General features: G+C 52.6%; 2 protein-coding genes across 7 annotated transcripts; one reads left to right on the top strand and one right to left on the bottom strand.

Annotated features, from left to right (window-relative positions):
* The first annotated feature begins 3,289 nt into the window (after positions 1 to 3,289).
* Positions 3,290 to 6,211, top strand: LOC112643898 (interferon lambda-1-like). Its single transcript, XM_035703146.2, has 5 exons — positions 3,290 to 4,089; positions 4,355 to 4,426; positions 5,432 to 5,581; positions 5,687 to 5,764; positions 5,855 to 6,211. The coding sequence occupies exons 1-5, from the start codon at positions 3,919 to 3,921 to the stop codon at positions 5,951 to 5,953; spliced, it is 570 nt and encodes a 189-aa protein (XP_035559039.1). The 5' UTR covers positions 3,290 to 3,918; the 3' UTR covers positions 5,954 to 6,211.
* Positions 6,212 to 13,121: 6,910 nt separating this feature from the next.
* LRFN1 (leucine rich repeat and fibronectin type III domain containing 1) lies at positions 13,122 to 25,032 on the bottom strand. Of its 6 annotated transcripts, none has more exons than XM_025425053.3 (5): positions 24,913 to 25,032; positions 22,236 to 22,353; positions 19,854 to 19,908; positions 18,015 to 19,457; positions 13,122 to 14,863 (listed from the first exon to the last, which is right to left on the bottom strand). In XM_025425053.3, exons 4-5 carry the CDS (start codon positions 19,418 to 19,420, stop codon positions 13,957 to 13,959), a joined length of 2,313 nt encoding a protein of 770 aa, XP_025280838.1. In that variant the 5' UTR covers positions 19,421 to 19,457; positions 19,854 to 19,908; positions 22,236 to 22,353; positions 24,913 to 25,032; the 3' UTR covers positions 13,122 to 13,956. The 6 variants fall into 6 exon arrangements, with proteins under 6 accessions (XP_025280838.1, XP_025280840.1, XP_035559033.1 ...); XM_025425055.3 differs by having other exon boundaries at positions 22,321 to 22,353; XM_035703140.2 differs by lacking the exon at positions 24,913 to 25,032 and adding an exon at positions 24,624 to 24,759.
* Positions 25,033 to 25,270: the final 238 nt, after the last annotated feature.

Here is a 25,270-nt window from a genome sequence, read left to right as displayed (position 1 = left end):
GAGAGAGGGAGAGAATCTTAAGTAGGCTCCATGCCTAGCATTGAGCCTGACAAGAGGCTTGATCTCACAACTCTGAGATCATGACCTGAGCCAAAATTAAGATTTGGATGCTTAACTGACTGAGCCACCCAGGTGCTCCTAAGACTCTGTATTTTTACATTTTTTCTCGAAAAAAAAATAATAAATTTTTTCAAGAGGGTTCATGACTGCTCCTTGAAGCATTTTTACAAATTACTTTAAAATTCTTGTCAGAAAATTTCATTATCTATATCATCTTGGTGTTAGCATCTACTTATTGGCTTTTTCCATTCTATTTAAGATTTTCCTGATTTTTGAAATATTGAGTATAATAAATTATTTTCTCTTGTACCCTGGATGTTTAGGGTATTGTGAGACTGAAATTCTTTTTTTTTTTATTTTTTTAAGATTTTATTTCTTTATTTGACAGAGAGAGAGAGAGAGAGAGAGAGAAAGAGCACAAGCAGGGGGATCAGCAGAGAAGCCCAACGTGGCACTCCATCCCAGGGTCCCGAGATCATGACCTGAGCTGAAAGCAGATGATTAACCGACTGAGCTACCCAGGTGCCCCTATAATTCCTTTTTAAACGTGGTACTGCTGGGGCAATAATCAGAGCTCTGTTTACACATCCCCAGTACCACTCACTTTGCAAAGTGGCTCAATCACAATTTTTAGAGTTTTGAATAATCTGTCATATAGTTATTGTAAAATGGCGTTAGGGCTCTTGATGGGGTGGGGATTGCTGGTGATGAGCCCCAACCATAGTTTCAGGGAACTGAGAGCTGGGCTAGATGTCTGAGATAGCTTATCCACGTGGCTGGCAGTTGATGCCTAATGAAGTTGGGAGCATGGTGGTCACAAGGTGGTCATCCTCACATGACAGCTAGCCTTCCTCCTGAGTGAGAGTCTCAAGAAAACCAACCAAAATGGCTTTTTTTGACTTAGACTCAGAGGTCATGCAGCACCTATGGCTATACATGAGCTACTAAGGCCAACCCAGATTCAAGGGAAGGGAACAGAAACATTTCAAAGGTTTTGAAGACCTGTGTCCAAACTATTGCAGTCTTCCTTCTGACTGCAAAGTATTTACATTGTTTCCACATGCAATTTACTCTTCCTACAATGTCACAACTCTCATCTATTTTGCATCAGGCTCATAATCAAAGCCCATGGCCTCATCATTTAGATCAGAGCCAAGTGTTGAGGAGGTCCTATTAATGCCTGGATATTGGAACTCTGGAGCACTTCTGGAGTGAGGGATGCAGTTGCAACTATTTGGGAAAGCAATAGATGAGTATTTAGGACTGCACTGCTTATTGTGGTAGTCACCAGCCACATACAACAATTCAATTTAAATTAAAGAAAAATGAGGGGCACCTGCGTGGCTTAGTCAGTTGAGCATTGGACTCTTTATTTGGGCATAGGATGTTATCTTGCGGTCGTGGGATGGAGCTCTGCCTTGGGTTCTGCCCTCTGGTCGGCTTGAGATTCCCTCTCCCTCTCCCCTCCCCCACTCACATGAGAGCTCTCTGTCAAATAAATAAATAAGATCTTTAAAAAATAATTTAATTAATGAATTAAAGAAAAACGAAAGAAAACCCCACTAGCCAAATGGTTTTTTTTTAATTTTTTTTAATTTTTATTTATTTATGATAGTCACAGAGAGAGAGAGAGAGAGGCAGAGACATAGGCAGAGGGAGAAGCAGGCTCCATGCATCAGGATCCCGATGTGGGATTCGATCCCGGGTCTCCAGGATCGCGCCCTGGGCCAAAGGCAGGCGCCAAACCGCTGCGCCACCCAGGGATCCCCCACTAGCCAAATGTTAAGCACTAAATAGCCCCATGTGGCTGGTGGTTACTGTATTGGACAGCACAGACAGAACACATCCAACCTTGCAGAAAGTTCTATTGAACAGTGCCAACCAGACAATATAAGTTCAGGTATACCCTGTGCCCCAGAAATGCTACTCTGAATATATGTCTTAATTTGGAGTCTCCCAAAAGCATGCCCTAATCCAAGGGGACAGAGGGTTTATCTGGGAGGTAGCCCCAGGAAACACAAGTCAGCAAGGAAATTGGGACTGAAGGGGAAAAAGCCAAAAATGGTGCAGGGTCTGGGCTACTATGAGGCAAGCCAGGCACCAGCGCATTTGCCTAAAACTGAGAGTGATCCCCCAGCCACCCTGTTTTCCCACGCTAGTCCCAGCCCTGAAAGGGTGACTGTTATGAGCAACTAGAGCTCATTCCTACTGGGCGGGACCCTCCAGGCACTTGAGGAGTCATGCAGAACACACCTTAGAATCAACCACTAAGAAAAAGGGAAGAAAAAATATTTATTCACCAGCTCCTAACACTCCCTGGTAGAAGATTGCCCCTTGGGAGAATTAATCCTGGCCCTTCCAGTCTGTTCTGCCGGCGGGCAGGAGAAAGACCGCAGAAGGAGAAGAAAGATTACAGGCATATAAGGTGAGAAGCTGTCAAGGTGTTCAAGAGCTACCCACCAGATCTACAAGTGAGTGAAAAAAATGAGCTGAGGGGATATGGTGGGGGGCACCAACTGGGGTGCTATGGTATATCCTAGAAAACCTCCCACTAAGAGGATATGTATGAGCCTTATGGTGATGGGGAGCTAAAGACAACCTAAGTGTCCATCACTGGGGCAGTAGATAAGTAAGAGGGCTGTGGGCACACCATGCAATATAATGTAGCAGTTACAGAGGACTCGGTGTATACCACTATCTGGAGAGACCTCAGAAACACACTGCTATTTTTTTTAAAGGAAGAGTTAGAAGGAAATTTATAACACAATCCCATTTATATAGATTGGAAATACATGTACACACACAAAATCACAAATTATAAAGATACATCTTTGCAGCTATATAGCAAGTGCATTAAAGTGGGTACCTGTGGGTAGGTGGGGTGGGAGTGAGGAACGGGTACGGGAAAGGTGGGGGAGAACCTTAGAGAGTCTTTCATGGGCCAATTGTGATTCTATGTTATAATCTGAAGAGTATGATTAATAACTCTCTGCACCTAAGGGCCAAGAAAAAAAATAAAGGAATGAAAAAATATGAAGTGCCTGCACATCAAAGCAATTCCCTACCTGCTACACAATTATTATTACCTTGGGGGGTGATGATAACAAGGCAACCAGACTCTGTCTGCCTTCTGGAAGCCCTCCACACTGCCTTCTCCCCAGGCAGCCCCTCCGGTCCCGAGCAAGTTCTCTGGCCCCCAGCAAACGAGGAGTTCCCTGCCCTTTCATGCTACCCAGAAGGAGAGACAGGAGAGCTGCTGGCTGTGACTCCCAAAGGTTCCCGTCTTCTCCTCTGGCTGTTTATAGAATGGGGGAAAGCAGACGAGACTCCGTTCAGAACGCAGCTCAGCCATGACCCAGCTGTGGGATCTCAGGCAGGTCATTTCTTCCTTTCCTGTGCCTCAGTTTTCTGGATGGTAAAATGGGGACAACCACAAAATTAACAACCCACGGGAATGTTCAGAGCATAAAATGAGTTCCCAGAACAAGCTTAAACCGATGGGGGGAAGCTCCCTCTCTCGCATCCAAGCAGCCTCACCGCACACGCCCTGCCCCAGTCCCTGCCCTGCTGTGATGGCTTCCTATCCCTCTACCTGCCTTGGCCTCATTCAGTGGATTCCCCAAATTCTGGGAACCCCTAAACTAGGTCTGAGACTCCTTAAGATCGCTCCTGGGCTGGAATTTCAGTTTCTCTTTCCTTTTGGGCCAGCTCCAGGCTCATCTGGCCCCACCCACACCTGTGATTGTGAAAATCGCAATTTCATTTGCCTTTTCACTTTACACACATCAGCCAAGATTGCTCATTTAGCCTGGCTAAAAAGCAGAGCCATGCAGCCAGGAAAGCAGTTACCATCTGACCATGGCCATTGCATGGGTGCTGGTGCTAGTGACTGCAGGCCTGAGCTTGGCCAGAGCAGGCCCTGTCCCCACTTCCAAGCCCACCACGGCCTGGAGGGGCTGTGACATTGGCAGGTTCAAATCTCTGTCACCAAGGGAGCTGGAGGCTTTCAAGAAGGCCAAGGATGCTTTGGTGAGTCCCCATTGTTATGGATTAACCTCTACTCCTCCTGCTTTGGACCAGCTGCTGCCTTGGGACTGTGGGCCTGGGCCGACCTCCATCCTCCTGCTGTGGGCTAGCCTCTAGCTTCTCAGCTATGGGTAACCTCTGTCCTTTCTGCTGTGGATTAAACCCAAGCCCTCCTGCAAGGCCAACCTTCATCCCTGCTGCTCTGGGCTAGCCTCCAGACCGCCCCCCCTACCCCCATTGTGGGCTAACCTCTGCTCTTACTCTCTAGGAATATTCACTAAAAAACTGGAGTTGCAACTCCCGCCTCTTCCCTAGAAACCGGGACCTGAGACAGCTACAGGTGAGCTGGAAGTGAGGTCACTTTTACCCTCACCTGGCCCCTCTCCCTCGCTCCCTAAGTGGCCCTTCACCGCCTTAATCTCACCTGTTCCTCTCCCTCTCTTTCTAGTCTCAACTTGCCAGTCCTCTGCCCCACTCCCTGTCCTTCCTCAACTGCTCCCCTGACCCTATCCCTCCCTTAGGGCCCTTTCTATTGCCTTTCTGTCTCTCCCCACATCCCTATCTCTTTCACTTGTCCCCATTACTTCCACTATTACCTAATTGCTTCTTGTTTTTCTCTTCTCTCTCCCGGGGCCATCTCCCACCCAAGTCCTTTGCCGTGGCCGGCTTGTCACTGTCTACTCTCAATGCTGATTCGCTCCTCCTCCCCTCCCACCTGTCCTCCTCACCACTGACTCTCACCTGTGCCCCCCATCATCTGTCATCCAAGGATCTTTCCCAGAGTCCACGCCTCCTTCCTTCTTCACTATGCATCCAACTGTCCTCCTCCACCTGCTTCCTTAACCTGTCTCATTTCATGCTTCCCTGTCCTGTCTTTTCAAACTTCTGTGACCCCCTGAGCCACCTTCCACTTGTCCCATTTCACTCTTTCACCTGTGTCTTGCCTTGGGTTTCCACCTCACCTGTATCCTTCATCTGCATCTTTCCTCATGCCTTCCCTCCTCCTGCCTCCCTTTCACCTGACCCATCACCTGTTCCCATTCTGTGTCACATATCACCTGCACTCCCAACCTGTCCCCATTCTTTTTTAAGATTTTATTTATTTATTCATGAAAGACACCGAGAGAGAGGCAGAGACACAGGCAGAGGGAGAAGCAGGTTCCCTTCAGGGAGTCCAATACGGGACTTGATCCTAGGACCCTAGGATCATGCCCTGAGCCGAAAGCAGCCGCTCAACCACTGAGCCACCCAGGCATCCCCAACCTGTCTCCACTTAATGGGGCCTTCTTCTTGCCTATACTTCCTCACCTTTCCGCCTCGCCTGTTCTTTGTCACCACTCCTCAGGTGTGGGAGCGCCCTGTGGCCTTGGAGGCTGAGCTGGCCTTGACACTGAAGGTCCTGGAGACCATGGCTGACAGGTCCTTGGGGGACATCCTGGACCAGCCCCTTCACACGCTGCGCCACATCCACTCCCAGCTCCAGGCCTGTGTGAGTGCTCGGGGCACCCGGGCCCTGTCTGTGGGTTCTGGGCATAGGGGACCTCACCCCGCCGCCCCAGGCCCTGCCTCACACACCACCCTCCTCGGCCCACGGGTCAAGGCTCAGCCCCCAGCAGGCCCCCAGCCCCGAGGCCGCCTCCACCCCTGGCTGCATCGGCTCCATGAGGCCTCAAAGAAGGTGAGTGACTCGAGAGGGGGATGGATGCCTGGGCCCTGGGTAAGGGACGGGTGGATGCACAGCAATGACAACCATGTTCCCCTATCACAGGAGTCTCAAGGCTGCCTCGAAGCCTCTGTCCTCTTCAACCTCTTCCGCCTCCTCAAAAAGGACCTGGAATGTGTCGCCGTTGGAGACCTGTGTGTCTAAGGACCAGGACCCTCCCCTTATTTATGCATGAAACCCCAGGTCTACCCTAAGTTATTTCCTCTCACCCCTTATTTATGGAGCTGTAGTACTGACCTAGCTCCAAAACTAATCCTTGTTTTTCTACTTTTATACTTTTTTTTGTGCATATAAACCATAAGGAATTGGAACCTTCTGGAATGGGGGAATTCTTTTTTTTTTTTTTTTTGTAAGATTTTATTTATTCATGAGAGACACAGAGAGAGACAGAGACACAGGCAGAGAGAGAAGCAGGCTCCATGCAGGGAGCCTGATGTGGGACTTGATCCTGGGACCCCAGGATCACGCCCTGGGTCAAAGGCAGGTGCTCAAACCACTGAGCCACCCAGGTGTCCCTGGGATAGGTGAATTCTTGAGTGTGTGTACAATTGTGAGTCTGTGACTGAGTGTTGGCATCTGTGATGTCAGTAAAATGCAGAACGGGCTGTGTATATATATGTGTACCTGACGTCTGTGACTGTGTGTGTGTACAGATTTAAGTGAGGGTCTACCTGAACCTGAGTCTGATACCAGATGCATAAAGGCAAATTCATATGTGTGCAGTTCTGTGTGCATGTGTGCACATGCTTATATGCCTCTCTGTCTATCCCTACTTGTGTGAACTGGACATCGCTCTTCTCCATGGGTACCTAGGACAGATGGAGGTCTATATCAATCAAGATGCTTTATCCTATAATGAGTATCAGAAACCCAACTCAAATGGGTAAAGCAAAAATGAATTTATTATCACGCATAACAAAAAATGTCAGTAGGCCGGGCTGTTCTAGAACTGGTTAATTCATTATCCAAATAATGGCATTGGGAACCAAATTCTTTCTGTTGACTGATTCTTATGCTGGCTGCCTCATGGTCTCAAAATGGCAACCACAGCTCCAGCTGTTACAACCAACCACCTCAGATTTAATGCAATAAAAGGACAACCAAAAAATAATAATAAATAAATAAATAAATAAATAAATAAATAAATAAATAAATAAATAAATGAAAGGACAACCATTTTATCCTGCTCATAGATTCTGTGGGTCACGAATTTGGACAAGGCTCAATGTGAATATCTTGCCTCTGCTCCAGTGTCTGGGACCCTGATCCTCCTTCCAGAGTTTTGTTTTGTTTAAAGAGTTATTTATTTATTTATATACAGAGATAGGGAAAGAGAGTGTGAGTGGGGGAAGGGGCAGAGGGAAAGGGAAAGAAGCCAACTCTTGGCTGAGTTGGAATCCCAATGCCCAGCTCACGCCCACAACCCAGACATCACTACCTGAGCTCAAATCAAGAGTTGGGTGCTTGGGATGCCTGAGTAGCTCAGTGGTTAAGCATCTGCCTTCAGCCTAGGGCCTGATCCTGGAGTCCTGGGATCAAGTCCCACATCAGGCTCCTGCATGGAGCCCGCTTCTCCCTCTGCCTATGCCTCTGCCTCTCTTTGTGTGTCTCTCATGAATAAATAAAATCTTTAAAAAAGAAAATGATTTTGAAAGAAGTTAAAGAGGACAAGTCACCCAGGTGCCCCTCTTCCACAGTTTTCAAAAGCAACGAAAACCAGGGCACCTGGGTGGCACAGTCAGTTAACTACGGGCTCTTGACTTTGGCTCAGGTAGTGATCTTGGGGTTGTGGGATCGAGCTCTGCCTCAGGATCCTCTTTTGCTCGGAGTCTGCTTGGGATTCTTTCTCTCCCTCTCCCTCTGCCCCTCCCCCTGCTTGCCTGCACTCTTTCTCTCTTTTTCAAATAAGTAAATAAAATATTTTTTAAGCCAATAAAATAGGGTTGGCTATTGGCTGGTTGGCTCAGTGGTTGAGCATCTGCCTTCGGCTCAGGTTGTGATCCTAGGGTCCTGGGATCGAGTCCCACATCGGGCTCCCTGCAGGGAACCTGCTTCTCCCTCTGCCTGTCTCTGCCTCTCTGTGTGTCTGTCTTGAATGAATAAAATAAAATCTTTTTAATTTTTTTTTATTTTTTAAGACTTTATTTATTCATGAGAGACACAGAGAGAGACAGAGAGAAGCAGAGACACAGGCAGAGGGAGAAGCAGGCTCCATGCAGGGAGCCTGACGTGGAACTCGATCCCAGGTCTCCAGGATCACGCCCTGCACCGAAGGCAGAGCTAAAGCGTTGAGACACCCAGGCTGCCCTAAAATAAAATATTTTTTTAAAAAATTTTTAATAAAAATAAATAAATAAATAAATAAATAAATAAATAAATAAATAAAATAAAAGCAAAGAAAAACTTCCAGAGAAACTCCCTATTGGATGTGCATGCTTGCCTCATTGGCTGGAATTTAGTCACATTCCCAAGCCTAAAGAAATCAGTGACAAGAAAGATAGAAGTTGCCCAGCCCATGGCATGAATTTCTTTCTCCTTTGCCTGACACCTGTTTCTCAGGATTCCCTTGCAATTTGGGATGACCATCCAACTGAAGGGCTTCTTAAATTAGTTAATTTATGTAAGGAATTTAAAACAGTTCTTGGCATGGGTTAAACTTGTGTTTATTGCTTTATTTTTTTAAGATCTTATTTATTATTTGAGAGAGAGAAAGCACAAGAAGGGGAGAGGGAGAAGCAGGCTCCCTGCCAAGCGGGGAGCCCAGTGCAGGGCTCAATCCCAGGATCCTGGGACCATGATTTAAGCTGAAGGCAGACACTTAGCATACTGAGTTAGATGCCCCTGTTACTCTTATTATTTTAGAATTATTTTCGGGGCACCTGGGTAGCTCAGTGGTTGAGCATCTGCCTTAGGCTTAGGTCATGATCCCAGAGTCCTGGGATTGAGTCCCTGATCAGGCTCCCTACAGGGAGCCTGCTTCTCCCTCTGCCTCTGTCTCTGCCTCTCTCTGTGTGTCTCTCACGAATTAAAAAAAAAAAAAAAAAAGGTTTTTAAAAAAGAATTTTTTTCTTCCTTCATGCAGTGAAAACTCTTCCATGTGTTCCCTTCCTTCCTGCCTAGTTCACTAGTATGAGAATGTGAGATCTGGAGCTGTGGTGGCCATTTTGTGACCAAGAGGCAACAAGCCTAGAGTATGAAGCTATTCTCCTAAGGAACGTAGAACTAAAGAGTAGGAAATTGGGTCCTTGGCAATATCGATGAGCCCTTGCACCAAACCCCCAAACCTCCTAACTCTAGACTTCTTGTTAAATGAGATTACCAAATGTCTTAAGTCATGTTAATTGGGTTTTCTGTCTTTAGCAGCCAGGTGTATCCTCACAAATCCATCTCTGTACACCCAGCATAGAACCTAGAGACGGTAGTCAATTAATATTTGATAATATGGGGTGCCTGGCTGGCTCAGTTGGTAAAGCATATGACTCTTGATCTCAGGGTCGTGAGTTCAAACCCCATGCTGGGTGTAGAGCTTACATTATTAAATATATATATATTTATTACATTACTATACATTATTAAATATGTATATATTTAATAATAAACATTTGAATCATATAGGAAATATCTAAATTCTGGCATTGGGCCCTCTTCAATCGCAATGCTGGAATTAGGGTTGCAAATCGCTTCTTGGAGATGCCAAGGCCTAAGAAAAATTTTTGAACTGGATGTATTTTGATTTTGTCTGTTTAGCTTCCACTTCTCCTGGCAAAGCTCCTCAATTTTCCTTTGGGGAATAACCCTGTTTTTCTTTTTTTTTTTTTAAGGATTTTATTTTTATTTATTTGAGACAAAGACAGAGACAGAGACAGAGAGTGCACACAAGTGGGGGGAAGGGAGAGGGGCAGAGGGAGAGGGAAAAGTAAACCCCCTCACTGAGCAAGGAACCCTTGTGTGGGGCTTGATCCCAGGACCCTGAGATCATGACCTGAACTGAAGGCAGATGCTTAGCTGACTGAGCCACCCAAGCATCCCTAAGCCCATTTTCCTACTCTGTCATTTGGTTGAACACATGACTCAGATTTGCTCAATCAGAGCACTCCATCTCCAGAGCACAGTGGCAAGCCCTCCCTTGCCCCCCCTCATGATAGCTTCTGCATCAACTGTTCCCTGCACCTGAGACATGTCCTACTACTCTCCTGCCACCGCAAAGTCTTCCCTGGCCAGTTCCCATTCACCCCTTACGTCTCAGCTAATATCACCTTGTTCAGAAATCCTTCTGCATGATGCATTGGGGTTCCTATTGCCTTTATAGGCCTACGAGCTTTCCCGTCCTACTTTTCTGGTGACTGTTTAGGTTTGATTGTATGAAACTGCCAATGGTCTGCCATTTCTAACCTACAAAACTGGAGATTTCATGTGGTTCAACCTAATAGTATTTTAGTAACCCCTTCTCCTCCTGGGACACAACGCAGACACACATGGCCCCCCACCTGGCCAATCAAAGCATTACATTGCCTTGGATACTACAGTCAGTGCAGGGGCTGCACATGACTCCAGTCAAGCCAATCAGAGCCCGTCCCTGATTTTTTTCTCATTTAGGATTGAAGGAGGTTTTGCCATTTTACCTTTGGGCTATGGTGCTGGAAGCATCAAAGTTATAAGTAAATGGCCGTTTCCCCCCACACACACACCTGTTGTTGAAAAGGATGAATCTGAGCTGGGAGAAACAAGAGAAGAGAAATGAGTGAGAAAAGTATCTGAGTGGAATTGAGTCTGGAGCCCAGTCTGGGCTCCAGACTCAATTCTCTAAGGCCAAATTCCTTGTAGCTTTACCCTTAATTGTCTGCTTCCCAGATTTTTGAGCCAACAATGTCCACTTTTTATGTCTAACCCAGGGAAGCTGAGTTCCTGTTACTTGCTACCTAAAGACTCTGACTAATACATGTCCCTGAGCCTCTGGGCTCCCACAGTCTCCTTCACTTCTCACAATAGGGCTGCGATGGTCCCCAGCTCCAGGAGGGCAGGGACTGGGTTTTTCTTGGTTACTTCTGAGTCTCCAGTGCCCAGCATGGGGTCAGTCACAATAGAGATACTCAAACATTCCCCTTGGGTTATACTATACCTCTCTCACCTAGTGTACCTGTTCCTTGGGTTTAGAGCCCTCATTTTTTAAAAACAAGCATGGCATTGGCATTGAAAAATACTGTTCTACAAATGAAGGGGTTACAGGTAAAGGAAGGCAGGAGGAATGTTATCCAAAGGGCTGAACCAGGGACTATGTTGGCTCTGAGCATGTCAACGGGTCATACCAAATTCTGAGGTGGCGGTTCCTGATTCTGTTTTGAAGGCACATACACCCCACCCCAAAGCTGGAGTATCCACAGAAAATCAGACCGTGTACTACCTCTACAGAAAACCCTCCATTGGCTTCTCATAGCTCTGAGAATAAAATCTTGACTCTTGACTCCAGCCCACAAGGCTGTGCAGAATCTGTTCCCTGCTTGCCTCTAGCAACACCTCCCCTCCCCCCCATCCCCCTACTTGCTCCAGTCCAGACATCCTATCTCGAAAACATCAAGCACACTCTTTCCTCAGGGCCTTTGCATATACTATTCACTTTGCCTGGAATGCTTTCCCCTGGCTCTTCCTACAGGGGATTTTTTTCAGCACCAGCATCACATTCCTTGAGCGCCCCCCCAACCTAAAGTAGGCCCCCCAGTCAGTCCCTGCCCCATCCCATTTTCATTCTTTCCATGGCACTTATTTACCACAAGACACATTTCATGCTTGTTTACTGTCATCCTCATCTGGAATATAAGCTCCATGGGGCAGGGGTTTCTTATATAACTATTCTGTTCACTGTTGTATCCCCTGCACAGGGCCAGGGACACAGTACATGATCAATAAAGCTTTATTGGGCGAATCAGAAGCAATATAGTCAGATGGTGGGGTGTGCAGCATTTGGAGGCAGTAAACTCTTCCATCACTGGCTCTGCCATTTAGTGGCTGTGTCATCTTGGGCAAACTCCTTAACCTCTCTAAACTTTACTTTCCTCCTCTAGAAAAGTGGCTGCACACACTACACGTATCTGTTGCAGCGTATAAATGCAATCATGCTTACTATCCGAGTAACTCCATTTTGCTGGGTTCTGGGTTGCATACTAATTGCATCAGGGAGGGTTAGTGAGCACAGTGCCTGGTGTGTGGGAAGCCCTCAGTATCCAGGAGTCGTGATGATGGAGATAGAGAAGTGTGGCTGGGCCACTGGGTGAGGGAGCCTCCTGGCCCGTGAGTCTCTGGTGCTCTGTCCTTGCTGCCTCCCACCCTGTCTGCCCAGTTCCAACCCCCTCCCTCCTGCTCCGTTTCTATTTCTGTCTTTCTCTCCTCCTCCCCAGGCCTCAGGGGGCCCCTAGCTGGCAAGAAGCCTTCTTCCTCCTTCTCCAGGATCAGGAAGGAGTTTTCACTGCAGGCCTCCCCTTCCCCAAGAGCTGGGGCACCCCACCCTCCCTTCTCCAGCCACAGGCCTCAGCCTCACCTGAGAAACTCCCCTCCCCACACCATCCTCTGTGCTTCCAGCAGTCAGATCCCAGACAGTGGCCCCTGAGCATTTGCCCTCATCCCCTCCCCAAGGCTGACTTTGGATACCCATGCCTAGCTAAATAAGGTCTTTGGGACCATCCCCTAGCCTCCAGGCACCAGAGGCCATATAGTGTAGTAATGAGGAAAAGAAGTCAAACTGCCTGCTCCCCTATTTCTTCACTTGGGGGCCTTGGGCAAGTGACTTTACTTTTCCCTGGTTCAGATTCCTAACTGTAAAATGGGACCAAACAGGTCTACTTCAAACAGCTAGCTGTCCAACCGCAGAGGAGCTGTGCTTAGCTCAATGCCCATGTGTGGAAAGGACTTCCACCAGCTGTTCCGCAGAATTCTGTGGTTAAAGAACACAGACTCAGAGGTCAGCCTGCCTGCCTTTTCAAATCCCCATTTTGCTCCCTTCAGCGCGGATTCTGTGACCCTGGACAAGTTACTTTTCTGGGCATTTCCTCATCTGCAAAACGGGATAACAGCACTGACATTTAAGGGTGACATTTAACATTGTTGAGAGGATTAAATGAGTGCTTGGCACATAGTAAGCCCTCACTAAATGTTAGCCAATTTTTTATTATTCCATACCTCTATGCCTCTACTGGGACAGGAAACTATGGGGAGTCTCCCTGGTCCCAACTAGCCATCCTCCCTTCAGTCTCACTTGAGTCCTTATGCTGTAATCCAGGTCACACACACACACCCCAAGACACACAGACACACACAGAGGTCAGCAGAGCGGCCTCAGACACAGAAAAAAGTTTAATTCTGCTGCGGCGGAGGGTCCCGGCTCCGGCAGGGAAGGGGGGCGGATTTGGTTTTGGATTTTGTTCATGTGGGGATTTACCTGGGGAAAGAGGAAGGAATAAGGGAGTCTGGTCCTTCCAGTGGGACCTGCCCGGGGGAATGTGTAGTGGGAAGAGGTAATCGGGAGAGGGAGGGAGACTGGACAAGATGTGGCAGAGGGAGAAGAGACACGGGACAGAGAAAGGAGAGACAAACAGGGAAGGACAGAGACAAAGACGACATAGGGCGGGACAGACACAAAGGGAACAGAGAAAGGGGGACCCCAAGCCAGACCCGACAGGACCAGGGAGGTGAACGGGGTGGGGGTGGGGGCTTTGGAGGCCGCCGCGGGACAGAATAGATCTAGTCCAGCCAGATACAAGAAATGGGCCCCTCGCCCCTGCCCCGGGTCCCGGGCGGGGGGAGGGGGCTCGTGTCTCAGTGCTGCAGTGTCGGGGGGGCCCTGCCCCTCCCCGCGCTTCGCTGTGTAAGGCACCGGCTCCAGCGAGGTCCGCGAGCGCGCGGGGGGAGGGGCAGGAGGGGGCGAGGAGTCCGTGGAGGAGGGGGGCCCGGCTGCCCGCCCCCTAACTCCCCCGGGCTCGGGGGCGTGGCCAAGGGCCGCGGCCGAGGCAGCCCCGCCCCCTCCGGGGAGGAGGAGGCCGCGTCTCCGCCTCCAGTCCCACGACGGGGCGCCGCGCCGTCGCCCCAGTCCCGCCCCGGCGTCCGGGCGGCTGGGCGTGTGTCCGCGGCGCCCAGGCGTCCCGGCGCGCGCCCGCCGCTCACACGGTACTCTCCAGCATCCACTCGGTGCTGGTGAAGGCCAGGCGTGCCCTGGCGGAGCCCAGCCCCAGGTCTCCGTCCTCCCCGGCCGCGCCCCCTCCGGCCCCGTCCAGGTGCGGCGTGGACCGGTGGCGCTTTGTCCGCCGGGCGCGGCGCGGGTAACTGTGGCTCTGGAAGAGCGCCCCGTAGTCCCCGTCGAACGAATAGCGCTGCTGCGGCCTCGGCCGGGCCGGGGCGCCCCCGGGAACCAGAGCTAGAGTGGGGGGCGCCGAGGCCGGCGGCCCCAGGGCCCCGGAACGGCTCCTGCGAGGGCCCGCCGCGGCCCGACACTCCTCCCCCGAGGTTTCCTCAGACGGCAGCAGGCACAGCGAGGTGGCCGAGCCGCCCAGGGAGCGTCCCAGGATGGTCTCCGGCTCCGCGGAAGCCGCCTCGGCCGCCGCGGCCTTGGCCTCGACCTCCACGGCGGCGGCGGCAGGGGACGCGACCTCGCGCAGCGCCTCGTACCGGTCCTGCGCCGGCGGGGGCGGGGCCTGCGGTGCGCCTGCGCCGTTGGTCTGCGAGCACACGTGGCTGACCCGCGGCGGCGACCGGGAGGTACCCTTGACCCGGCGGCCGTCCCCGTCGCCGTAGACCTTATAGCGGATCATGAGCAGAACGATGAAGACGAGGACCGAGGCGACGATGACGCCCCCGATGGCGATGATCATGGTGCCACCCAAGAAGTGGGCCCTCAGGGGACGGCAGGGCGCGGGGTCCCCAGCGGTGGTAAACTGCACGCAGCCCACCACTCGCGTGGCCGGCAGTGCCGTGGCCCCGTCGTCGTAGACAGCCAGCACGCAGAGGTCGTAGGCGCGGCCTGCCGCCAGATCGTTCACCAGGAAGGTCTGGCTGGTGGATGGGATCATCCTGTAGGAGTAACGGCATCACGCCTGGGTTAGCTCCACTGCGAACCGCACCGCTTCGCTAGCATGTCCCACCCGTGGGGACCAGTGGGGACCAAACCATGCGTGCCCACCGGCATTTCACCCTCTACGGGACAATAGCAGCCATTCAAGCAGCAAATCCCCATCCCAGTCGGGACCCCTGCTACAGGCCACGCCCCTCCTCTTCAGGCCCAGCCCTCGGAACCACTCCCTTGTGGTGTCCGGTCACCTACTGGGTAGTATCTGCCCGTCCTGTTCCCTCATCTACATATCCTGTCCCCAGCAAGGGAGGAGTGCTATAGCTTTTAAGTCCTGCCCTCAAGGAACATGCCTCCTAGCAGCGTCTCACTTTTATTGGGACAACTTCCATTCAAGGTCTCTAATCTACCTATTAACACCCTTTAAGGGGCCCTGAGACTAGATAGAGGCTGCCTCCCGTTTCCTGTATGTCCCATCCTCACTCAAGTGGGCGTTGAGGTCAACTCACACCCTCTGTCTTCTATTGGGACAATGGATGCTCTTGTCGTTCCTCTTTTCTATGTATTCCCATCATTCCAGGAAACTATGATACAAGCCACGCCCCTCATCTGCATGTCCCACCTGTGTCTATCTTCTAGGACAATTACTAAATCCCTTAACTACATATTCCCACCCACTAGGGGGCCATAGTGAGTCCCACCCACTCCCCTTTTGATTGACCAATGGCTTCCAAGCCACACTCCCAAGGTCTACTAGGGATGGTTTCCTTACTGTGCCTAGGACCATGTCCACTCTTTGCATGTCCTGCAATCAATCACTCTGTGTGCATGCTCTGCCCTATACCACCAGAGGTCATGAAATCATGCCCCCCCCCCCCCGGTAAATTTCATCTGTAATTGGGTCAAATGTAACTAAGCAAGCATGCCCCTTTCTTGTATAGGCCCCTACCCTCCAGTGAGGGACAGTGTAAAGAAGTGGTTATGATGACAAAGTCTGGGACCATGTGTTTGAGTCTCCCCTCTGCTAGCTCTGTGACCTTAGGCAAGTTTCTTAACCTCTCTGTGTGTGCCTCATTTCCCCAAAATGGAGCTATTAAGAACTCCTTCATCATAGAGATAGTGTGAGGTATGAATGAGTTAACACACATCATAGAGATAGTGTGAGGTATGAATGAGTTAACACGCCTGGCACCAAATAATTTCATCATTATTAGCTTGCATCCCACCCAGTGTTGGCCAGTAATGCTTACTGTGCCTCACACTTTACTGCCAATTGCACTCTTCCCCATCTGTAAGGCCATTCCCACTACTAGGCCTTGACACTTTTCTGTTGGGCGCATCCCTTCTGTGCTGTTGGCCACCTCCAGCCTTAGCTAAGCCAGGACTGCCACATCCACATGAATTTGCATGCTCAGCACTCAACCTCACAAGCCCTCCTCACCTACAAAACTCTTAGTGGGTCACCAGAGACAAGCACTGCCACCTCAGTGCCCTGGGACCATGTAGCAGGAGTTCCATCTTCTGAGAGAGGCCATGCCCCCATCTCCACAGGCCTCTTACCTCTCAGAAACTTCACATTCCCTCCAACTAGGCCACCTCTGCCACCTCTGGTCCTGAAGCCCACCAATAGCCACCCTTCAACCAAAAGATTTCAAGTAAGGGTCCCACCCCCTCATAAAGGCCCACCCACATTTCCAACTCACCCCCTGGCTGCCATTTCCCACAGTGCCCCCCACTCCATCCAACCCTGGTCCCCTAGCTGTAAGTCTTCCTCTTCCTCTCATCCCCGCTCCCAAAGATCCTTGGATTCCTCTTGCTCCCCCAAAGTGACCAGTTGCTAGGGGCTCCCCACTTTTCAAGGACAGAGGCTGGCTCCTTAAGAAAGCTTCAACCCATATGTCTCTAATTGGCTGCAAGACCTAAGCAAGCGCAGAGCAGGCTTCTGGTTGGACGCTACCGCCGCCCATGGCAGCAGCGAGGAGGTTAACCCCTGCTGCACCATAGCACAGGCATCTGCAGTGGGGAACTGAGGACTAGAACCATGGCCTTAAGAGGAAAGAGACCAGGGGTTTGTTGCCCTGCTGGGGACAGAGGGCCACTAACATCTGCATACATGGAGGGTCTGAGGGTCTGTGAACCTCTTCCCACTCTACCACATAATGACCAAGGGTTAGAAACACAAAGAATGAAAGAAAAGAAAAACAGAGGTGGAAAGTCACAGAAACCAAGAGTTATTCACAGAAATGTATTATCCTTCTCCTCTAATCACTGCCCGGCAAACTAGGTGCTCAATAAATGTGAGCTCGATGTCAAAACGGCAGGATTAGTAAGAGAAGAGTAAGACCTGGAATCCTGGCTCTACCGCTTTCTCTGTGACCTTGAGCAAGTGATTTCCACCCATTGAGTCTCAGTTTCCCTGTCTATAAAATGGGAAGGGGGATCATCACTGCTCCACGGCCGAGTTGGGTAGATCGAATGAGGTAGCAGAGGGCCTAGCACAGAGCAGGGGCTCAGTTCCTATAAGGGAAGGAGGGAGAAAAGGTACAGAGAGAGGCAAAAGCAAGAGAATAACAGATGATGGGAGAAAGTAACTTTTTAAGGTCTCTATCATACAGATCTATCCCCACCAGGGCAAGGGCTTCTAACCGGTGGATGGTGGAAATAACTTATGGGTGTCTATAAAATGGGAGAAGATATCATCACTGCTTTGCAACAAAGTGGGGAAGAGCAAATGATCTTTTATATGTTCTTCTCATACTTTTTGTTTTTCTGTTCCAGAATGTACCCAGTGGGTTGATAGAGTTACACTGGTGTATAATCTATAAATAGAAATAGAACTATAAATATGTAAGTGTGAATATATTTTGTGTTCCAAAATGTTTAACTAACAAGGTACACAATCAAACACCTTTGGCCAGCAGTGATGTAGACCATGAACCCTAGAGTCCAGGCATCATGCTGGGCACATTCACTATTATAACTCCAGCGCCCAGCCCTGGAGATAATGAGAGAGAAGGAGACAGGCCAAATGAGAGCCCAAGACAACTCTGCATGGCCATCTAGAGAACCCCAGCTGAGCAAGAAGGCCAAGGGCAGTGGGCCGGTAAGGCACAGGGCCCTTAGAATAGGTGGGGGTCCCGGGGCTGCAGCACCCACCTGTAGACAAGGGAGTCATCCGCGGAGCTGTTGTACTGGACCTGGTACATGCGGATGCCGGGCACAGGTCTCTGGGCTGGCCAACGGATGAGCACCGAGTTCGAGGTGAGCTCAGCCGCCACGAGCCTGCGCTCAGCAGCCGATTCGTTGGCACCGGGTCGGCCTGGCGTGGCGATGTCAGAGGAGCCGGGCTCCGTGAGGGGCGGTGGGGCGGCCGGCGGGGGTGCCATCAGAGGCAGAGGCACCACGCACACCTCCACCGGGGCTGTGGCTTCCCCGGCCGCATTGGAGGCAATGCAAGTGAAGGTGCCACTGTCCCGTAAGGTGGTGATGGTTACCTCCAGCGTCCCGTCCCCCCGCACCCGGGTCCGACTCGAGTTTCCCAGCAGCCGCCCATCGGGCGCTACCCAGTGCACCACCGGCTCCGGATCACCCACAGCGCGGCACCGCAGGCTGACTGCCTGGCCCTCCACCACCAGGGCCCGGCCCCCCGCCTGCCGCGTAATCAACGGGGGTTCACACAGGAACTCCTCCTCTGGGATGGACCAGAAGTAGCGATCGGTGAGGTGCTCCGGGGTGGCGCACGTCTCCAGGTCGTCCTCCCTGGTCAGGCGCCGCAGCCAGAGCAGCTCACAGTTGCAGTGCAGGGGGTTGCCGCCGAAGCTGACCGTGAGCGGTGTGGGCGGCTTGGGCCCCGAGCCCTGGGACCTCAGGAAGAGCCCATCGGGGGGCAGTTTATGGAGGCGGTTGGAGGTCATGTCCAGGCGAACCAGTTTGTGCAGCTGCACGAAGGTACCTTCCGCGATGTGGTCGATGAGATTGTGGTCCAGCGTGAGGGTGTTCAGGTTCACCATCTGGCCCACGGCCTCCCAGGGCAGGGCCTCGAGGTTGTTGTAGGACAGATCCAGGTCCTCCACTGTGGACAGGAAGGCATCGAAGGCAGCTGACTCCACCCGGCGGATCTGGTTGTTGCCGAGGATCAGGTGGCGGAGGTTGCCCAAGCCGCGGAGCTGGTCGCCGCGCACCTCGGCCAGGCGGTTGCTGTCGAGGTGCAGGGCGCGGAGGGCGCGGAGGTCGGCGAAGGCGCCGGCGGCCACCTGGCCGATGGTGTTACGGGACAGGGTGAGGTGCACCAGGCTGGTCATGTTGGCGAAGTCTCTGCGGCGGACGGCCGCGATGAAGTTGTCAGTGAGCCGCAGCTCCACCACGCGCCGGTCGATGGCCGGCGGCACGAAGAGCAAGCCCGTCTTGGCGCAGAGCATGGTCAGCGTGGGCGCCACGTTCTGGCAGATGCAGCGGCCGGGGCAGGGCTGACCACGAGACGCCCCAGCCCAGAGCAGCAGCAGAAAGGGCAGGGCAGCGGGCGGCGGCGAGAGGAGCGCCGAGGAGAAGGGGCCCGGAGCCATGGTGCAGGGGGAAGGCGGGAGGGGTGGGGCGTGAGACCTGCAAGGGAAGGGACAGGAGTCGGTTACCCCACAAGCGCAGGACTTGGGTCCTGCTAGGAGTCAGACCCAGGTCCCTCCCTCCCTCCCTGACTTCCCGGGCTGAATGGTGGCAGGACCGATCATCAGCTGGCATCCCCTTATTGCTAACAGACAGTACTTCCAGGCTGGTTGGTAAATGACACTGCCCCACCTCTGAGTGTCCTAATCCTTATTCTGATGCTCTTCTAGGAGGGCCAGACCTCTCATGATTTCCCAACCAGAGGAGTGACACCTGGCCCAACCTGGGCCTTCCAGTACTCACTAAATATTTTGAAAAATCACAGCTGACTAGGGTTTAAGGTCATAGATTTCAAAGCCATAGTCCCTGGGTTCAAATTCCAGCTCTGACACTTACTAGCTGCGTGACCTCGGGCAAGTGTCTGAACCTCTCTGAATCTCGGTTTCTTCATCTGTAAAATGGAGAGAAAAACAGGCCTTACCTCTGTGAGGATTAAATGGATTAATGAGCATAACGTACTTAGAACCGTGCCTGGCGCATAAAATGTATCCAATATGCCAGTAATTATTTTCACCGTGATCAAGTATCCGATGTGTGCCAGGCATAGAAGTGTGCACTATTATTAAGAATAAGTGCTCTGAAATCAAAAAGACTCAGGTTCAAGTCCTGGCTCCCTGCTTGCTAGCTCTGTGACCCCAAACTAATGATTTCCCCTAAACAAGGCCATAATTTCCTGATTTGTAAAATGAGATGATAATCATACCATCTTCGGTGGGTTGTTGCAAGGGTTCAGTGAGCTCATTCATGGGGCCACTGATCACAGGGCCTTCCACAGAGTAAAAATATTCAATAAATGTTAAGGGTAACCACCCCCCACACACACACCCCTGGGAGTGGCAGAGGGAATGTGAAGGTAGGAGGGGCTGAGAAAAACACATTTTCCTGCTCAGCCTTGGGAAGTCCTTCTCCGAACCTTTGTCCAGGGTCCTGAGAAGCTCCCAAGCAGCAGGCAGGCTTTCATGCTCACATCAGTGGGCACATACAGGGCCCCATACATGCCCACACTCACACACACTCACACACTCACGCTATGCCTCTGCTCCAGGCAAAACCTTCCGGCGGGGATTCCCCTGCGGCGCCTGCAGCCCACGACATGTCAGCTCCCATCACAACACGGGGTGGGTGGGGGGGGTGAAGAAGAAAGGATGGGAAGGGGGCGTCCCTGAAACTGCTTTCACCCCACCCCATACCCAGTCCCTGCTGGCCCACCTCCTAGGAATCTGCAGTTTGGGGCTGTGGCCTGCTGTGGCCCTGGATCCCCCAGCCTATAGGGAGCTGGACCAAGAGAGTCAGAGAGAGAGGTGAAGAGACAGGGAGAGACAAGTGGGGGGCGGGGAGAGGGGTAGAATGGAGTGGCAGAAACAGACAGAATGAGAGAAAAAGAGTGACAAAGGCACAAAAAAAGAAAGAATCTGAGGGGCGCCTGGCAGGCTCATGTCGTAGAACATGGGACTCTTGATCTCGGCGCAGTGAGTTCGAGCCCCACATTGCATGGAGCACTTACATAAATAAGTAAGTCCGTAAATACATAAACGGAAAGGAAAGAAAAGGAAAAGAGAAAGAGTGAAAGAAAGGTGCACAGGCAAGGAGCCAGCCTGAAGCCAAGGCAAACTGAGGAGCTAATAGAGGAGACATACAGAGAAGGGCACTAAGATCAAGGGATGAAGAGAGGAAGAGGGAGCCAGAGGAGGCAAGATGTCCTAAGACATTACAGAGAGAGACCAAGACGAAGCCAGAAAGAGATAGAGATGGAGAGCCAGTGCCCGGGCTGGAGCGAGCATAAGAGGCAGAGTCAGGGCATCCCACCATCTCTGAGCGCCCCCCTTTAATTTGTCTTGTGCTCCACCTGGGAGACCGCTCCATCTGAGTCAGAAAACCTTGGCCTGAGCAGCGGAGCTCCTGAGCTAGGAGGCCCAGCTCTGCACCTGCTTGGCTGTGGGGTCTCTAAGGCTCAGAACCCCAACCTATGAAGCACAAGTACGTGGTTTTGCCTCCCACTGCTGGGGTGGGGCTCAAGTTGAAGGAATAATAACAGCAATGGAACTAGCTGGTGTTTATTGAGAGGCAGTGTAGCATCGCAAGGAAGAGCCGGGACCCGATTGCTCAGGCTCATAACCCAGTTCCCTGCTGAGCCACTTGAATCCAGTGACTTCCCCTCTGTGTGCCTCGGTGTACTCATCTGTAAAATGGGGATAAGGATAGCACCTACTTCATGGGGTTGTTGGAAGTATTCAGAGATAACACAGTATAACATGTTTAGAATAGTTCCTGTCAGAGTAAACCCTGCGTAAATATTAGCAGCCATTATTATTATTATTATTATTATTATTATTAACATATCATTTTCTCTGGCTCTCTCTCAGCCACCAGCAGGTCAGGCGACCAGGAGATCTTCCCGTACGCACGCACATGTGCACACACGCACACACACAAAATGGTAAACTGTTTATGCCGCTCTCCAAATGCAGGGGGTCACTTCATGTTGTCAGACTCTCTGTACCCTTTTCCGATGTCATCACAAGTCTTCCCTGTCCCAGTGACCTTACCCATCCAGAGAGGGGATGCCTCCAGGCCTGAAACTCCCACTACCACCCACGCCCTGGCTCTCCCACCAGCCCTGACCCAACCATGCTTGTGACCTTGTTGTCACTGTCCCCCCTAAGATTCCCCCCACCCCCGCCCCTTGGACACTGCCATACCCTGCCCTGAAATCCATACCAGGCAGGGCTCCAGGCCTCCAGCTGGCTCAGAACAGGCCCAATCACTCCACATCTCTCTCCCCAGCCTGAAGGACCCCACTCACCTCTCTGCGGGGAGTCAGGGCCTGGGCCGGTACCTGCAAAGGAATAAAATGACCCCATTAGCATCCTTCGGGCTCCTCTCTGAAGACCTGCCTCAGAGACCATCTCAGCCACGGAAGTCCCTGGTGTGATCATTCTCTCCACCCTCCTGCTGCAGGCTCTGTATAGTCTCAGACAGACTCAGCGAGTCATTTCTGGAATCCAGGGAGTCTGGGCCTCAGGACTGTTCACCCTCCAAACCTGGGAGTCCAGGACTTTAACCCTTTGTCCTCTGTGGGCTCGCCAGGCCAGACTCCAGCCCCCTCCTCCCTCAAGACTGTGGTGTCTGCAACCCCAGACTCTTCCTTCTTCAAACTCCAGAGTCCAACTCTTGCTTTCTTCCTTTCTCAAGGCTCAGGAATCTGGCCTCCCAGCTGCTCCTCCTCCAGATCCAGGATTACAGGCGCCTAGCCTCTTCCTTCCAGGGTTCACATCCCAGTCCCCCAACTTTAAAGAGCTGAGTGATATGGAGGATAGGAAAGAACCAGAGGTCCCCATCCTCACCATTACACCACTGTCATACCAACACATGTGGACATGCCAAAACCCACATGGACCCACAATACAATTCTCTCCATCTGGATTTCCATGGACACACCAGCATGGTGTGTGCGCCCACCCTCCGTGGGCCCTTGGCCTGGTGTGTGGACACACTTGTGTCCTTGGACTCCCGGATGGACCCCAGCATACCACAGGTCACACCACACAGGCCCCAATCTCACTGGGCCAAGAACTGAGGTAAGCCTTGTACCAGAGAGACAGACACATGGGTGCATATTGCCCTGCACATATGTTTGAACCTATACAACCCCAATCCCCAGAGACCAACACTGACACATAAATGGACTCACAACAGAGACACACACCCTCAAGGTGGACACACCTGCGGCCACAACCACATATGTACAACACTGACTTTCCTTTGCACATTCATACATACTCATGTACACATACAACAGAGGAAGCCATGTGCCCCCTTGCAGACAACCAGATACGTGCACTTATAACAGATATATGCTTGCACACTAGCCAACACACAGGGGCACACGCATATAACATATACTCACTTGCACATACAAGTGATACACAGGTGCATGCTCTTAAATACCCAAACACACTCATACACACTCATACAACTTCACATATCCCCATGATGCATGGTCACAAAACTGATACATTCCCATACCAACAGATGCACAAACATACACGCTAGCTGATACACACCTCACATACATACACAGAACTACAAGCATACACAGACACACAAAACTGATACACACTCAAGCACACAGGCACAGAAAGATGCACCTTGCACAGACATTCTGGGATGTTCACTCATTCCAGACACATGCTCACACAACAGCCCTGTGAGGGATTTACACACTTCCAAAATGCACATAAAATACTGAACCACAGTAGCATAGGCAACAGATAGGCATAGATTCACACTCACACACAGTCATGAACACACATCCCTCCTAGCTCTGAGGTACCCCCACCCCACCTACTTCCCAGGCCAAAGAAATCCTAACATCCTTCCCTCCCAGCACATCCCACCCCCCCCAACCGAGGCACAAGCCAGGCCTGAGGTCAGAGTTCAGCAGGTGGAGTCTCAAGGGTTGGGGGGCTGAGTCCTAGAGCCCGGCTACAAGGCTGTCCTCCCACTGGCAGCCCAAAGGTCCCCCGGCCTGGCCATCTGTATGCGGGCAACTCCGGCCCCATCTGCCAGAGATCTGGTAGGGTGGGGGGATTGGGGTGGGGTGGGTGGGGAAGGGCCGGGTCGGTGCCCCTCCCCTAGGCCCATCTGTCCATCCCTCGGCCTCTCATCCCTCCATCTGTCCACCTACCGGCCGCCCATCCCCCCCCAGTCACCGGGAAGGGGAAGACATGGCCGTCTCCCCCAAGGACCGCCGAGGACCCCCCAGCTGACATGGACCCAGGGAGCGGCAAACTCCCCTCCCCCAAACCCACACAGAGGCCTGGACCCACAAGGAATGAGCCCCAGCCCCGCCGGAACCTGACATGGACGCACAGACACACACCCTCGGAGACATACAACCCGCAGACACACACACACAACACACACACACACACACACACACACACACACCACAAATGGACACCCGGACGGGCACACCCGGCTACACAAACCCTAGGATGGACATCCAACCTGGACACAAACACCCAACGCAGCCAGCCCCGCGCACACTCGCTGGAGGGGGGGCGGGGGGACCCACACCTGGGCACACAACCCACGCACACACACCTGCACACAGCCCCTCCGATGGGCGCGCGACAGCCCCCCAGACACACAGCCGGGGGGACACACGCGCGCGGCCGGACACAGCACCTCGGCTCGACACCCAGCACACACCCGATGGCCACACAAGCAGGGCGCCGCACACGCCGGCGCCGGGCACACACAGGGCCGCGCGAGCGCACGCCGGGCCCGCCGCAGCGCCGCGGACACACACTCGCACGCTCGCACGCTCACACCCGCGCTGCCACCGGCGCCCCCGCCCGCCGCCTCCCGGGCCGCTGCGGGCCGCGCTCACCCAGCCCGGGGGGGCCCCGGGCCCGGCCCCGCCGCCGCCGCCTCGCTCCGCGCCATGGTGGGGGGAGGGCCGGGGGAGGGGGCGCGGTGCCGCGGGGCCGCCTCCCTCCCGCCTCCCGCCCTCCCTCCCGAGCCGCCGCCGAGCTCCGCCCTCCGCGCCGCCCGCCGCCAGGGCCCCGCCGCCGCCGCCGCCGCAAGGGGGGAGGGGGCGCCGGCCGGAGGGGGCGGGCGGGACGGCCGCGGCGCCCGGACCCCCACCCGGGGCGCGCCGCAGACCCCTCGCCGCTGCCGAGCCGCCGGCCCGCCCCCGGCCCCTCCCCCGCCCCACCCCCAGCCCCGCCGGCTTCCCCAGAGACCCC

Source organism: Canis lupus, chromosome 1 (assembly GCF_003254725.2).
Source record: "Canis lupus dingo isolate Sandy chromosome 1, ASM325472v2, whole genome shotgun sequence".
Taxonomy (NCBI): Eukaryota; Metazoa; Chordata; class Mammalia; order Carnivora; family Canidae; genus Canis; species Canis lupus.
The sequence above is the reverse complement of the archived record's forward strand: the minus strand, read 5'-3'. Positions and strand labels throughout refer to the sequence as shown.

Coding starts and splice junctions, on each gene's coding strand:
- LOC112643898 (XM_035703146.2), top strand. CDS start 3,919: ATGGCCATTGCATGGGTGCTGGTGCTAGTGACTGCAGGCCTGAGCTTG. Junction 5,582..5,686: donor AGCTCCAGGCCTGTGTGAGT/GCTCGGGGCACC, acceptor CCACGGGTCAAG/GCTCAGCCCCCAGCAGGCCC. Junction 5,765..5,854: donor TCCATGAGGCCTCAAAGAAG/GTGAGTGACTCG, acceptor CCCCTATCACAG/GAGTCTCAAGGCTGCCTCGA.
- LRFN1 (XM_025425053.3), bottom strand. CDS start 19,420: ATGGCTCCGGGCCCCTTCTCCTCGGCGCTCCTCTCGCCGCCGCCCGCT. Junction 14,864..18,014: donor GATGACTCCCTTGTCTACAG/GTGGGTGCTGCA, acceptor TTACTCCTACAG/GATGATCCCATCCACCAGCC.